This window comes from Saccostrea cucullata, unplaced genomic scaffold, assembly GCF_032062105.1.
Source record: "Saccostrea cucullata isolate Sc308-1 unplaced genomic scaffold, CSIRO_AGI_Scuc_v1 ctg2089, whole genome shotgun sequence".
NCBI classification, from domain to species: Eukaryota; Metazoa; Mollusca; class Bivalvia; order Ostreida; family Ostreidae; genus Saccostrea; species Saccostrea cuccullata.
Genome location: NW_026922317.1, coordinates 20585 through 37395, shown reverse-complemented (window position 1 = coordinate 37395; position 16811 = coordinate 20585). Strand labels below are relative to the sequence as shown.

Here is a 16811-nt window from a genome sequence, read left to right as displayed (position 1 = left end):
GAACTTAGATAGATGACCTTGGGGCAAAGTGCACAGTGCTTAAAATTTAAATACAAGATGCACTGGATTAGAACATTGACCATCACCCCTTTCTTTCTTCAAGGTCAAATAAGAGAAAAACATGATTTGACCATCAATTTGAATACCCACGGACCTGAAGACTTCATACTTGGAACTTAGATAGATGAACTTGAGAGAAAGTGCACAGTGCTTAAAATTTTTGACCTTGATCTGTTTATAAGGTCAAGGTCAAACTTTTACATAAAAATAGAGTTTTGGCAATTGCTTGAGTACCTTTTATTACTAGGACTTCAAACATGTAACACAGAAAGAAGAAATTAAATGCAAGATGCACTGGATTAGAACTTTGACCATGACCCCTATCTTTCTTCAAAGTCTAATAAGAGAAAAAAAAATGATGTGACCATCACTGGAGAACCAATTGACTTTGAGACTTCAGGCTTGGAAATCACAAATGACACAAAGAATAAGGGTGCAGAATTTTGACCATGACCCCTTATCCCTCAAGGTCAAATGGAGAAAAATATGATTTGATCATAAATATAAAATTCCTACCTGATATAAATACTTAAAACTTAAAACACGCAGAGGTGGCATGAATCTTGGAATAGAGATGGCGTTAACTTTCGAAAAAAAAAGAAACAAGATGAATTGAAAGAAAATCCTCTGAAGAAAACATTATGAATTACTCAGGTGAGTATCAAATTTATCTCATATTTTTTACTATCATATATCTAATACATCTATTTGGTGCCAAGTAAAGTTTGCATCATAAACTATGATTCAAACTTTGCTTAGAGTAGTGTTATCTAATGGATACTTTTAAACAAGGAATTTACGAATTGGAAATAACTTACTGACATGGACTATTGGTTAATAAATTACCAAAACCACATCTTATTTCAACTTTTGTAATGTACTCCATTAGATTTCACTTTGCATGATCTGTCTTTGCTATACATGTCTGGCTACGTATGTATAGTGAGGATCCTCTTCGTGGTGGCACTAGTAACAGACCCCTTGCTATTGTAGCCGTTTGAATTTCTGAAGTGTTGTAGTGAGCTTCTCTGTCACTGTCAGTATTTTTGTCTGTCCTGCTTTACATCTTTTGCATAAATATACCTCATCATAAAACTCATCTGTCATTTTAAACAATAAACTCATATAGCTTCAATATCGCTTAACTACTTTATATAGCAATGAGCCTGGCTAAAAGATCATGCTTTTTATGTGATGTCTTATAATGCATATGTCATTTACTAATATTAGCAGAATATAGCTTTTTACTATGGTTTCATTAATGTTTATTGCCATAAGTTTTTGACACTGAATTTTTTAAACACACTGTTTGGAAGACACATAAATTCATGGTTAAGGATATTCGATAAGTAGAATACTTTATCATAATGATCGATTGTTTCCATAGATGAACAAAAAATATTTAAGAAACCATAGTACTTTCTTTTTCCCATACATTTTCTGTAATTGTATAAGTTTAAAACCTGTCATTTTATATCTGTATATTTATACATATTAAAACAGAATGATTACTAACCAAGCTTTACTATAGGCACACTAATTACACTAACTAGATTTTACTTTCAGAGTTCACAAATCTTGATTTTCCTGATTTTCTCATTTGTAGAAAACAAATCAATGGTGTCCCATTGCCATGGGTAGTTTCACAGATCATTCAGCTTAGAGAGAAACCATACATTTTGGGGTTTATTTAATGAGAATTTAAACAATAGTGTGCTAGTGCCGTGGATAGTTTCACAAATCATTCAACTTAGAAAGAAACCATTAATTGTTTTTCTTACAGGAATTAATCAGTGGTGTTCCATTGCCATTAGAAGAAACCATTATTTGTTTTGAATTTTTTTTACAGGAATTTAATCAATGGTGTTCCATTGCCATGGGCAGTTCTAGTACAAATCGTTCAGCTCAGGAAGAAAACCATTATTTGTTTGTTTGTTTTTTTTACAGGAATTTAATCAATCATGGTGTCCCATTGCCATGGGCAGTTCCAGTACAAATCATTCAGCTCAGGAAGAAAACATTATTTGTTTGTTTGTTTTTTTTACAGGAATTTAATCAATCATGGTGTGCCATTGCCATGGGCAGTTCCAGTACAAATCATTCAGCTCAGGAGAGACAAGTATTTGTTTTTGTTTTTTACAAGATTTTTAATTACCATTTCATTTAGATCAGTATGGCTTCACCTTCGAAAATTACGAGATTGGATACTTTTGTGACCGAGTTTGCGGAAGAAGTAGACACTGAGTTGAAAGCAGTATGCTATGACATTTCAAATAAGAATAACGCACAAGCTATCAAAGCTGTAGAAAAGATAAGAAGAAAATTAAAAGCCATGGATGGAAAAGTGAAAACACTCATAAAGATCAATGAAAAAGAAAATTCTAAGCTATCAAAAGAAAATTTGCAAATGAAAAAAGAAATAGAAAATTTACAGAAAAAAATAAAAAACCTTGAAGAGGATGATTTCCTTCTTTCTTCTCAAGACTGCAGTGGGATCGCCACAGACTGCAGTGGGATCACAACGGTGTCTTCTCCAAAGTCGGACCCTGGACCATCCAGTGATGTATGAAAACAAAGACGTCAACACCCGAAATTAACTTTAACCTGATTATTTTAATAGAAAAGTTCCTTTATTTCATGTGCAGAGGATGCAGAGATGATTTTATTTGCTGAACAATGACTTAATTTTTTTCTTTCTTTAGGAAATACCTTTGTTTTACTCAGTATTGTATTTGGGAAAATATTGTTTTTTGATTGTTCAATATTCATGACAGAAATTTACTTTAACTGCTATGTAAAGTAATACATGAAGAAGATATTTTTGAAATGTTGGATCTTTACTTTACTTTTCATACGTATTCTCATCACGTGCTATTTAAACAGTCATTAATATCTTGCATTTCCATGAAAAAAGTCTTTTACATGTGTAATGAATAATTTGTATATTGCATTTACCTAAAAGCTAATATAGATAACAAACTCCTTAAACTCATAAAAATCAAGCTTCTAATACAAATATATTAACTGCTGTAAAGTACATGCATGGGATATTTTCATCTACAAGATCTTCTACTGTCATTGAGCATATTTGTTTGAATTTCTTAAAATTTCATTTCATTATGGAAATACAATCAATATGTGGTCATTTTTTTTCTCCTGTTTACTATATGTTCATGTAATACATTAGTTTTCAAAAATAAATATCTTTTCAGGCTACTCTAAGGTTTGCTGATGTATCATGAGTGGGAGAAATAAACGAAAGAAAGACAAGGATAGGAAAAGGAAAGCTCGCACAGAAAAAGTAACCAAAAATGCAGGTAAACATTAGCAACTACATAGATTTAATGAAAAACAATGTCTTCTATTTTTTTAAATTCTTGAGTACAAACAAATTTGATTTTGATATTAAGCATCAGTTAATTATTTTTAAAATGAAATATGTTCTTTGCATATTTTTTTTCTCTTACCAGGTCTATGCACACAAAATTCTGATTCGCAATCAACTACAACAGAACCAGACAAAAACTCAAGTTCAAAGGTAAAACTTATCAAACTCTTGATTTTTCGATGTACATGAAAAAAAATGAAATAATAATACATTATTCATAATTCATATAAAAATTTTATCTTTAGGTTCAAGAGCCAGATTGGTTGTGTAACTATCTTTCACAACAACAGGAATTCGAACAAAAGAGACTTTTAAGAAAGCAACAAATGAAAATATGGTACCAACGAAATAAAGAGAGAAAAAAAACAATATGAGAGAAACCGGTATCAAGATGAAGAAAATGCCAAAAGAAAAAAACAGTACATGGAAGAAAATTATTGTACTCCAGAAAATGCAGAGAAAAAGAAACAGAATATCAGGGAAAAATACAGAATTCCAGAGATTAAAGAAAAAATGAAAGAGAGTATGAGAAAACAATACAGTATTCCAGAAATTGCAGAAAAAAAGAAACAGAGTATGAAAAAACAATACAGTATTCCAGAAATTGCAGAAAAAAAGAAAAGGAATATCAGGGAAAAATATAAGATTCCAGAGATTGCAGAAAAAGTGAAACAGAATATGAAGGAACAATACAGTATTCCAGAGATAGCAGAAAAAAAGAAAAAAAGTATGAAAAAACAATACAGTATTCCAGAGATTGCTGCAAAAAAGAAAAGGAATATCAGGGAAAAATATAAGATTCCAGAGATTGCAGAAAAAGTGAAACAGAATATGAAGGAACAATACAGTATTCCAGAGATAGCAGAAAAAAAGAAAAAAAGTATGAAAAAACAATACAGTATTCCAGAGATTGCTGCAAAAAAGAAAAGGAATATCAGGGGAAAATATAAGATTCCAGAGATTGCAGAAAAAGTGAAACAGAATATGAAGGAACAATACAGTATTCCAGAAATTGCAGAAAAAAAGAAAAATAATATGAAGGAAAAATACAGTATACCAGAGATTGCAGATAGAAAGAAACAACATGTCAGGAAAAAATACAAGATTCCAGAAAAAGCACAAAAGCAAAAAGAACATGTAAAACAAAAATATAAGATACCAGAAACAAGAAAAAGGAAGGCAGAAAATAATTTGCAAAACTATCACAGAAAGAAAGCTAAATTGTCGGATGGTAATGCAGCACTTCAAAAATTTAGAACATCATGCAAAGAATATCCAATTTATCCCTGCATTGTATGTGGACGTATTATGTTCCGTTCCCAGGTTCAAAAATTTGTCGAAAACAAGTACAAAAAAGCACAGGTATCTACTTTATTGAACAGCCTTTCATCAACCAATAAAGAACATATTTGCATTTTATGTGACAAGACCATCAAAAATGGAAAAATTCCAGCACAGGCATTAGCCAACAATATGAATCTAACCACTGTCGGAGCCGAATTAAGTGAACTTAATAAACTGGAAAGACACCTGGTATCCCCAGTAATTCCTTTTATGAAAATAGTTAATTTGCCAAAACATACACAAAAAGGCATTCATGGACCAGTGATCTCAGTGTGCTCAGATATTAGGAAAGTTACGACAACTTTGCCTAGAAACATTTCAGACGAATCATTCATCAAGATGAAACTAAAGCGCAAGTTGTCTTTTAAAGGGCATCATCTGTACCAGGAAGTATGTCCAAATAGAATCCTTAAAGCACTTGATTTTCTAAAGAAAAGAAATCCACATTTTGCAGGTTAGTCATTTTTATCAGTTTATGAAGTATGAAATCATTTCTTGTTTCCTATAAAATGTAAAATTATATTAATAAATGTTTTTATTTTCAGAAATCGAAATCAACGAAGATATTTTTGAAAGTGACAAATATCTAGATGATAGTGAAAACAACTCTGCTCTAGATAGCAGTGGTAAGTTAAAATGCTTTTTAAAAAAAATCTCAAAGTAATGTTTAATTTCTATAATATTTTATGTAAAAAAAAATAGTGTATGAAATTAATGCGTTCAATAATATATTTGTTTAAATTCTAGCAAACTTTTGTACATGGTTATAAAAGAAAAATTTATATTTAAAAAAATACAGTAAATACATTGCACACTTCAATAAGAAAAACTTATAGTTTAGAAAAATATATGAAATATTATTTTAATAACTATCTTTATAAAAATATTGTTACAGATATTATATACATTACATTTTGAACATATGAATATGAATGTATGAATATTATCTGAAAGACTATTAAATTGAAACAACTGTACTAAAGTCATATTGAATTACAAAACAGATTCTGTTCAGGAAGGGGAATCTGAACCAGTGAAGGAGAAATCGAGAAATAATGGAAACATGGAAAGCAATACCAATACAGATTGTGATGGTAAGATCTTTTGAGCTGTAATTTTGAAATGCATGGAAAAGAAAACTATTGGTAGATAGTACATTGTGTCTGCATTAGAAACAGGTAAATTATCCATTTCTGATTTCAACAGATCCTGACAAAGAAGAAGAAGATGAATCAACAGAAGAATCTCAAGATTCTGTACCACCACTTGACACATCTCTTCAACCATCAGACCCAGCACAGTATTTTGCTGATGAAAATCCAAACTCCATTTTTTGTATTGCACCAGCAGAAGGAAACACACCAATAAAAGTCATCAGTACTGAAGGACAGGCATTTCCAATTCATTTTCCTAATGGAGAAAAAACCTACACAGACAAACGCAATACAAAAATATCAATGAAACGATATTTCAACAGTAGATTGTTTTCGAGTGATCCTAGGTTTGCTAGTGATCCAGAGTATATATTTTTTGCACAGTATACAGCAGAACTGGAGGAAGTATTTTCTTCTGTGTCCATTGCTATGCGAAAGACAGTTGATTTCAGCCACTTGACTTCAGCTAGCTTCTTGGATTCTTCCAAAATGAAAAAGATGCTTAAAAAAGATGAATGTTATCGCTTTTTGCAAACCATTCGAGGTTCCCCAGCATACTGGGAAAAAACCATGCGAGATCTTTTTGCCATGCTTAAGCAGCTTGGCATACCCACATTTTTTATAACTTTCTCAGCTGCAGAAAGAAGGTGGTCAGAAATCATTGAAGCAATTTGTCTGCAGCAAGGTTTGGAAGTTCCACATGAGCCTGATTGGCAACAGTACTACAACATAATAAATAGCAACATTGTGACTGCTACACGCATGTTCGATAAAAGGCTTCATGATTTTATCAATCAAGTCATTATGAGTCCATCAAATCCTATTGGGAAGGTAACTGATATCTTTGGCAGAATTGAGTTTCAAGCACGAGGTTGGCCACATTATCATGGTCTTGTTTGGATTGAAAATGCCCCTGAATGGCAGAAATCCCCAGATAGTGAAGTGACAGCTTTTATCGACAAGTATATTTCTTGTGAAATACCAAATGAGGAAGAAGATAAAGAATTGTTCGATATAGTTTCCTCAGTACAACAACATAGTAAAGCACACACCAAATCATGCAAAAAAGGAGGAAAAGATTGTCGTTTCAATTTTCCCCGCCCATGCTCGATGAAAACATTTATTGCAAGTCCAACAACAGATGAAGAGACAGAACCAAATCAATCAAAAAACTTAAAGAAAATGTCCAAAAAAGATGCAAAAGACATTCTGAAAACTTTCTGGGATTTACTTACCACTGAGTCAGAATTGTGCACAGCAGACATTTTGAGGCATGGAAACATTACCCAAGAGATCTTACAGGAGGCACTAAATGTATTGTCACAAAGACCTACAGTGGTTCAGAGAAGAGAACCCAAAGATTGTTGGGTGAATCCATATAATCCTGCACTTCTACGCGGATGGAATGGTAACATGGATATACAGTTTATCCTAGATCCATATAGCTGTATAATGTACATTATGTCCTACATTACCAAGGCTGAAAAAGAATTGGGAGAGCTTATTAAAGCTGCGCAAAGAGAAGCGAGACAAAATAATGAAGAGGCAATACAAGAGCTCAGAAAACTTGGAAATGTGTATCTGACCCATCGGGAGATAAGTGTTATGGAAGCAGTCTACAGAGTTTGTGGTTTGAAGCTGAAACACTGTTCTCGAGATGTGGTATGGATTCCAACGGATACAGAAAATACCAGAATAACACTTCCTATGCATATTATAAAATCCAATGCATCCCGTGGTGATGACAACGTATGGATGACAAGTATCATAGACAGATATCTAGCAAGACCTTTGGCAAATGAATTTGCCAATATGTGTTTAGCAACATTTGTATCAAGGTATAGAGTGATAGCAAACTCCCCCCGTACTGAAGATGCAGATCAAGAGGAAGAATCAAAGACAGAGACAGGAAAAAAAATTCAGTTGCTACACAATATGGGTACAATTACAAGGAGGGCAAAAAAAGATGCAGTCATTAGATATCCAAAGGTTTCACAATCCAAAGATCCCGAAAGATATTTTTTCAATCTGTTGAGACTATATTATCCACACAGAGAAAACAGATTCCTTCCATCAGACTTTGACTCATATCAACAGTTCTATGAAACAGGGAAATTAGAATCAACCTCAATTTGTGATGTTGTTAATGAAAATATGAAACAATTCCAGAAACTAACTGATCAGCTTGATGAGACCTGGTCCATGATGAAAGACATGCCACCACTGGAAGAAGCATGGGCTCAAGTGGCACCCAGCTCAGAACAAGAAAGAATCGAAAACGAGGAAGAAAAGGAATTGTTTGATGAGGATGAGTTTCTTTCAACAGTAGACATTCCTGAAATGAAATCTACACCACAAACAAACAAAACTTCAAACTCACACAATGTGTACACTGAGCCAGATCCAAATATCATAACTGATGAAAAGCTTTTGCAAATGTACAGATCACTGAATACAGAACAAATGCAACTGTTCAATTTTGTGAAGAAGTGGTGCTTGCAGGTTTTACACTCAAACTCTCATGACAATTTTCATATATTTCTGACGGGGGGAGCAGGAGCTGGAAAGTCTTTGCTCATTCACTGCATTTACCACATGGCAAACAAATTATTTCACAAGATACGTGAAACACCGGACGATGTGATTATTCTTAAAGTTGCTTACACTGGCAAAGCAGCTATGAACATCAATGGTCAAACTATTCATTCAGCTTTTGGACTAAAGAAAAATATGAAAACAAAGTATCAACCTCTTTGTGAAAATGATTTAAATACTCTGCGAGCCAGGTTTTCAAACATTCGGCTACTAATTATAGATGAAATATCAATGGTCAGTAAAACTGTTCTATCGTACATATCAGGAAGGTTGAACCAAATAAAATCACTGCAGAATTCAAAACCATTTGGAGGCATATCTGTTCTCTGTGTTGGTGATTTTTACCAGATACCACCCGTGTTTGGCAAAAGTCTACTCTGCATTGACCCTGGAGCTCTTCCACAAGATCTATGGACTTTGTTTAAAGTGCACAAATTACAGAAGATAATGAGACAAAAAGAGGATCTACCTTTTGCAGAAGCTTTAAACACAATTCGAACAAAGAATCGTGATGATCCAATGAATGAAGATGTTGAAAATCTCTTGAAAAGTTGTTTGCATACTTCAACTTATCCTACTGATATAATTCACATTTTCTCTACAAATGAACAAGTGAGAAATCATAACCTATCCAAACTAGAGCAACTTGGAAAACCAATATTCAGCTTCACAGCAGTTGATATATTACATTCATCAAGTGGCAAAGTGTTTAAAAGACAAACACCCTTTGATAATTTGGATACCTGCTTGCAACCTGAATTAAAACTAGCAACAGGTGCTAGAGTTATGTTGACAGTGAATATAGATACCTCTGATGGTCTAGTAAATGGAACACTTGGAACAGTAATAGATATTGTCAATGGAAGTATGCCATATGGATTGCCAGAATTCCTTATATTACAGTTTGATGATGAGCACATCGGAAATAGTTACAGAATAAGCACTGGTAATCCAGCACAACATTGCACTGACAAATGTGTATCGTTTAGAATCTTATCCCAGAAAGTACCTTACAAAACTGGATACATCACAAGATTCCAGTTCCCGTTTACACTCTCTTGGGCTTGTACTATTCATAAAGTGCAGGGACAAACATTTGAAGAAGCAGCAGTGTCGCTCAGAAGAGTTTTTAAGGGCGGAATGGCATATGTTGCGCTCAGTAGGGTCACACACCTCCAGGGACTGCATTTACTTGACTATGACCCATCTGTAATATATGCTGATTCAAGTGTAAAACAGTCTTTGGATCAAATGGAGGTTTTTTTCACTCACAGATTCTTTCTTACAACCCAATGAGAGAGAAAATAATTTCTTACTTCTGCATCACAATGTGCAGTCACTTAGAAAACACCTACCTGATGTAAAGAAAATGCTAGAATACTACTCACCTAATGTTTTCTGTGCTACAGAAACATGGCTTGGAGAAGACTCAGATCAGACGCATTATGATGTTGATGGGTTCAATCTAAACTCTGTGAACAGTGTCCAGGACAGAGGGGCTGGAGTTGCTGTTTATATACAAAATGATACCACCTTCCATATTTTGAAAACTGAGGCTCAGACAGACTTTGAAATGATCTGCATTTTCCTTCCCCAAATTAACTTGATGGTTGCAACTGTATACAGACACTGCAATGCCTCTCTTGTTTCATTTTTGTCTGTACCACAGTGCCTGCTTGATATTTGCAAAGCAAAAAACATTCCTAGGATGGTTGTCCTTGGTGACTTTAACAACACCACTGCTGAAATAAATAGATCATTTCTATCCCTTGGTTTCAATCAGGCCATCCATTCTCCAACAACCACTGCAGGCTCAACTCTAGACAATATTTTTGTTTGTAACATTCCATCATTTGAAAGTGGAGTTCTGTCTTCCTATTTTTCATTTCATATGCCAATTTATATAACTATTACAAGAGATGAAGATCAACACATGAAAACAGAAAAGAAAAAACCAAGTGTGAAAGCAAACACTAAAGTTCAGCAGATTGGTGAAGATCAACACATGAAAACAGAAAAGAAAAAACCAAGTGTGAAAGCAAACACTAAAGTTCAGCAGATTGGTGAAGATCAACACATGAAAACAGAAAAGAAAAAACCAAGTGTGAAATCAATCACTAAAGTTCAGCAGATTGGTGAAGATCAACATATGAAAACAGAAAAGAAACCAGAAGTCTCTGTCGAGACTGAAGCTCTACTGGTTTGTACTTATAGCAAAGGAAGAGGAAAGTACTTAAGCAGTTGGGAATTGAAACTTTACACTTTGCAAAAAAGAGAATAATGATCCTTGAATAAGTTTCTTTATGTTCTTAGTGTAGTCTACTTGCATGCCACATTATATTATAATCAGACTAAAACTGTATTTGAAGTAGCATTTTGAGAGTAACAGAAATTGCTATCTTTATTAACCAAGGTAATAATGTTCATTGAAGTCAAAAACAGATATAAAGAATTATGTACCTTAGTGTAGTCTACTTGTGTGCCAAGTTATATTGAAATCAGACCAAAACTGTAGGAGGAGTAGCATTTTGAAAGAATTTCACAGAAATTTCTATTTTTAGTTACAACGCCTACACCATTCGTCGAAATCAAAAACCGATACACAGAATTATGTATCTTAGTGTAGTCTACTTGTGTGCCAAGTTATATTGAAATCAGATCAAAACTGTAGGAGGAGTAGCATTTTGAAAGAATTTCATAGAAATTTCTATTTTTAGTAACAACGCCAACACCGTTCATCGAAATCAAAAACCGATACACAGAATTATGTATCTTAGTGTAGTCTACTTGTGTGCCAAGTTATATTGAAATCAGACCAAAACTGTAGGAGGAGTAGCATTTTGAAAGAATTTCATAGAAATTTCTATTTTTAGTAACAACGCCAACACCGTTCGTCGAAATCAAAAACCGATACACAGAATTATGTATCTTAGTGTAGTTTACTTGTGTGCCAAGTTATATTGAAATCAGAACAAAACTGTAGGAGGAGTAGCATTTTGAAAGAATTTCACAGAAATTTCTATTTTTAGTAACAACGCCAACACCGTTCATCGAAATCTAAAACCGATACACAGAATTCTGTTTCTTAGTGTTGTCTACTTGTGTGCCAAGTTATATTGAAATCAGAACAAAACTGTAGAAGGAGTAGCATTTTGAAAGAATTTCACAGAAATTTCTATTTTTAGTAACAACGCCAACACCGTTCATCGAAATCAATAACCGATATACAGAATTATGTATCTTCGTGTAGTCTACTTATATGCCAAGTTATATTGAAATCAGATCAAAACTGTAGGAGGAGTAGCATTTTGAAAAATTGTTTACAGACAGACAGACAGACAGACGGACGGACGCCGGACGCATTACTATCGCATAAGCTCTTCTGGTCTCTGACCAGTAGAGCTAAAAACCAAGTGTGAAAACAAACACTAAAGTTCAGCAGATGGCGAAAAGGGATATAAACCTTCGAAACAGAAAGCTTGTAGCTGATAAACATGTACCATACATGAGCAAAACAGTTGTTGGATTTGAAGCAGATTCTGTCACACCACAGTTTCCATTACCTCCTGCAGCTTTGTTGACATCAGTTGACCCAATTCCTGGTCTAAAAGCCAGAGTAGTAGATATGTGGTGTGGCAATAATAACACTTGTTATCTTATACAGTGGCTAGAATCTGTTGGCTTCACTGTTGTTCCTACACTTGGCACCCAGCAATACAGTGTTTCCTGTGGATATGTAGCAGCAAACACTGCATGGATACTTCACAATGCAAACAACTGGTGGAAATTGAAATTGAACCAACGCTGGACAAATCCATTATTCATCAGTATAATTGTATTATTGGTATACCAGGCCGTGAACCACTTTTTCTGATGGATACTCAGATAATTGAAATATTGGCCAGTCTTCACAATATTCAGTCCAGTTCTCTGCCATTTACATGGATTGATGGACCCATGCCCATTAATTTCTTCATCCTGGGATTGCGTCGTTCCCTTTCTGGTAGAAGAACAAGGAGAGACTCAAACCTTCGTATTGCTATTGTGAATACAACACCAACAGACTCTTCAGCAGTACTTACCGGTGATCATTGGATTACTGTTGCATATAAACTGTGTTAGGATTTGTATCTGTTATAACATCAGGTTTGTGTAATATCAAATTTTGACAGTATCTACGATATGATTATATAAAAGATAATAACATAATTTAAACTTTAACATATTTATCTTCTGGATAAGATTCCAATCATTTGACGTGCAATTAGTAAAGAATACATTTCATAATGAGGCAAACAATGCCATTTTGTCTGAAAAAATGAAAGTAAAATGTAATGAGGAAAAAAACTAATCCATGAATAAGTTTATTACATTTTATATGTCAATAAAAATGCAATTTACATGTTATTAGCATTTCTTATTTTCTCATGACGTTCCATCTCTCTTCCATTCCTTTAATACTGAAAGTCTTCGTCAGGTTCTTCTTCTTGTACTGGCCTATTCTGTTTCAAATGCATTATATGAAGGGGAGACGTGTTTTTTGTTCAAAAAAACAATACCCACTAGTTTTTCTTGTTAAAGCATGATCTTTCTAAATATTAAAAGATTTCAAGTCAAAAAGCCAAAAAAAAAAAAAATTATTTCCAAGAATGCTTCCATTATCATGTTGAATGGTGTAAATCGATAATGGTGTGTTCCCTTAAATGGCCATATTTTTTTTATTTTCAAATAAATGAAAACAAATTTGGTATTATTTTTCTTGTTAAAGCATGATCTTTCTAAATATTAAAAGATTTCAAGTCAAAAAGCCAAAAAAAAGAAAAATTATTTACAAGAATTCTTCCATTATCATGTTGAACGGAGTAAATCGATAATGGTGTGTTCCCTTAAATGGCCATATTTTTTTTATTTTCAAATAAATGAAAACAAATGTGGTATTATTTTTCTTGTTAAAGCATGATCTTTCTAAATATTAAAAGATTTCAAGTCAAGAAGCCAAAAAATGAAAAATTATTTACAAGAATGCTTCCATTATCATGTTGAATGGAGAAAATCGATAATGGTGTGTTCCCTTAAATGGCCATATCTTTTTTATTTTCAAATAAATGAAAACAAATTTGGTATTATTTTTCTTGTTAAAGCATGATCTTTCGAAATATTAAAAGATTTCAAGTCAAAAAGCCAAAAAATGAAAAATTATTTACAAGAATGCTTCCATTATCATGTTGAATGGAGTAAATCGATAATGGTGTGTTCCCTTAAATGGCCATATCTTTTTTATTTTCAAATAAATGAAAACAAATTTGGTATTATTTTTCTTGTTAAAGCATGATCTTTCTAAATATTAAAAGATTTCAAGTCAAAAAGCCAAAAAAAAAAAAATTAATTCCAAGAATGCTTCCATTATCATGTTGAATGGTGTAAATCGAAAATGGTGTGTTCCCTTAAATGGCCATATTTTTTTTTATTTTCAAAAAAATTAAGACAAATTTGGTATTATTTTTCTTGTCAAAGCAAGATCTTTCAAAATATTAAAAGATTTCAAGTCAAAAAGCCAAAAAAAAAAAAATATAATTATTTCCAAGAATGCTAGCTTCCATTATAATGTTGAACGGTGTAAATCGATAATCATGATAATGGTGTGTTCCCTTAAATGGCCATATTTTTAGCTCTACTGGTCAGAGACCAGAAGAGCTTATGCGATAGTAATGCGTCCGGCGTCCGTCCGTCTGTCCGTCTGTCTGTCCGTCTGTCTGTAAACAATTTTTCAAAATACTACTCCTCCTACAGTTTTGGTCTAATTTCAATATAACTTGGCACACAAGTAGACTACACTAAGATACATAATTCTGTGTATCGGTTTTTGATTTCGATGAACGGTGTTGCCGTGGTTACTAAAAATAGAAATTTCTGTGAAATTCTTTCAAAATGCTACTCCTCCTACAGTTTTGGTCTGATTTCAGTATAACTTGGCACACAAGTAGACTACACTAAGATACATAATTCTGTGTATCGGTTTTTGATTTCGATGAACGGTGTTGCCGTGGTTACTAAAAATAGAAATTTCTGTGAAATTCTTACAAAATGCTACTCCTCCTACAGTTTTGATCTGATTTCAGTATACCCCTGGTAACTTGGCACACAGCAGACTTTACTAAGATACATAATTCTGTGTATTGGTTTTTGCTTTTGATGAACAATGTCGCCATGGTTACAAAAAATAAAATTTTCTGTAATTTTTTTTCAAAATACTCTTTTTACAGTTTTGATCTGATTTCGATATAAATTGGCACACAAGTAGAATACACTAAGTTACATAATTCTGTGTATCGGTTTTTGAATTCGATGAACGGTGTTGCCGTGGTTACTAAAAATAGAAATTTCTGTAAAATTGTTTCAAAATGCTACTCCTCCTACAGTTTTGGTCTGATTTCAGTATAACTTGGCACACAAGTAGACTACACTAAGATACATAATTCTGTGCATCGGTTTTTGATTTCGATGAACAGTGTTGCCGTGGTTACTAAAAATAGGAATTTCTGTGAAATTCTTTCAAAATGCTACTCCTCCTACAGTTTTGGTCTGATTTCAGTATAACTTGGCAAACAAGTAGAATACACTAAGATACATAATTCTGAAAATCGGTTTTTGATTTCATTTCGACGAATGGTGTTGTCGTGGTTACTAAAAATAGAAATATCTGTAAAATTGTTTCAAAATGCTACTCCTCCTACAGTTTTGGTCTGATTTCAATATAACTTAGCACACAAGTAGAATACACTAAGATACATAATTCTGTATATCGAATTTTAATTTTGATGAACGATGTTGCCGTGGTTACTGAAAATAGAAATGTCTGTAAAATTGTTTTAAAATGCTACTCCTCCTACAGTTTTGGTCTGATTTCAATATAACTTGGCACACAAGTAGACTACACTAAGAACATAAAGAGACTTTATCAACGATCATTATTCTATTTAATGCTGTTTATAAAGTTTCAAATCCCAGCTGCTTAAGTACTTTCTCTTCCTTTGCTATAAGTTCAAACCAGTAGAGCTTCAGTCTCGACAGAGACTTCTGGTTTTATTTTCAAATAAATGAAAACAAATTTGGTATTATTTTTCTTGTTAAAGCATGATCTTTCTAAATATTAAAAGATTTCAGGTCAAAACGCCAAAAAAAAAAATTTTTTTTCCAAGAATGCTTTCATTATCATCTTGAACGGAGTAAATCGATAATGGTGTGTTCCCTTAAATGGCCATATTTTTTTTATTTTCGAATAAATGAAAACAAATTTGGTATTATTTTTCTTGTTAAAGCATGATCTTTCTAAATATTAAAAGATTTCAAGTCAAAAAGTCAAAAATGAAAAATTATTTACAAGAATGCTTCCATTATCATGTTGAATGGAGTAAATCGATAATGGTGTGTTCCCTTAAATGGCCATATCTTTTTTATTTTCAAATAAATGAAAACAAATTTGGTATTATTTTTCTTGTTAAAGCATGATCTTTCTAAATATTAAAAGATTTCAAGTCAAAAAGCCAAAAAATGAAAAATTATTTACAAGAATGCTTCCATTATCATGTTGAATGGAGTAAATTGATAATAGTGTGTTCCCTTAAATGGCCATATTTTTTTTTATTTTGAAATAAAAGATGATAAATATGATATAATTTTTCTTGTAAAAGCATGATCTTTCTAGATATATAAAAAGATATAATATTAGAAAGGCCCTCTCTCTCTCTCTCTCTCTCTCTCTCTCTCTCCCCCCCCCAAAAAAAAATTATCTCAAAGAATGCTTCCATTATCATGTGTTGTTTTTCTTGTAAATGCAAGTCACCCTTGTGGCACTGTGGTTAGAGTGTCTGCTCTTGAGTTGCTAAGTAAGAAGTTGACATTGGGAGTTCAAAGGCCACTGTTGCACTTGGAAACCAGTTCTTCGGATGAGACCTAGAAACCGAGGCCTGTATCCCTGTAGGTGCCACTACGAAAAAGGTCTCTCACTGCCATATAGTGGCCGTTGAGTATAAGTGCCTAGTACAGGACAAATTTTGTAGCTCTCCACGGACAAGTGGTGGTGTCTCCATATGTGTGAAACTTCTGGAGAAAATTTAAGAGAGACTTTAAACAACATGCAATCAATCTATCTAAATATAAAAAAATACAGTGTCAGAAAGAAAAAAGAACATAAATCAACATGTTAATAATCTCAGTAAATCGCTATTAGTATCTTGATTGTCTTAAATGATCATAATTTTTCATTTTTA

General features: G+C 33.0%; 1 protein-coding gene across 1 annotated transcript; it reads left to right on the top strand.

Annotated features, from left to right (window-relative positions):
* The first annotated feature begins 3887 nt into the window (after positions 1-3887).
* Positions 3888-12663, top strand: LOC134261594 (uncharacterized). Its single transcript, XM_062744017.1, has 6 exons — positions 3888-5246; positions 5338-5418; positions 5797-5886; positions 5999-9700; positions 9816-10676; positions 12206-12663. Exons 1-6 carry the CDS (start codon positions 3962-3964, stop codon positions 12661-12663), a joined length of 6477 nt encoding a protein of 2158 aa, XP_062600001.1. The 5' UTR covers positions 3888-3961.
* The last annotated feature ends 4148 nt before the right edge of the window (positions 12664-16811 follow it).

Coding starts and splice junctions, on each gene's coding strand:
- LOC134261594 (XM_062744017.1), top strand. CDS start 3,962: ATGAAAGAGAGTATGAGAAAACAATACAGTATTCCAGAAATTGCAGAA. Junction 5,419..5,796: donor CTCTGCTCTAGATAGCAGTG/GTAAGTTAAAAT, acceptor ATTACAAAACAG/ATTCTGTTCAGGAAGGGGAA. Junction 9,701..9,815: donor AATGGCATATGTTGCGCTCA/GTAGGGTCACAC, acceptor TTTCACTCACAG/ATTCTTTCTTACAACCCAAT.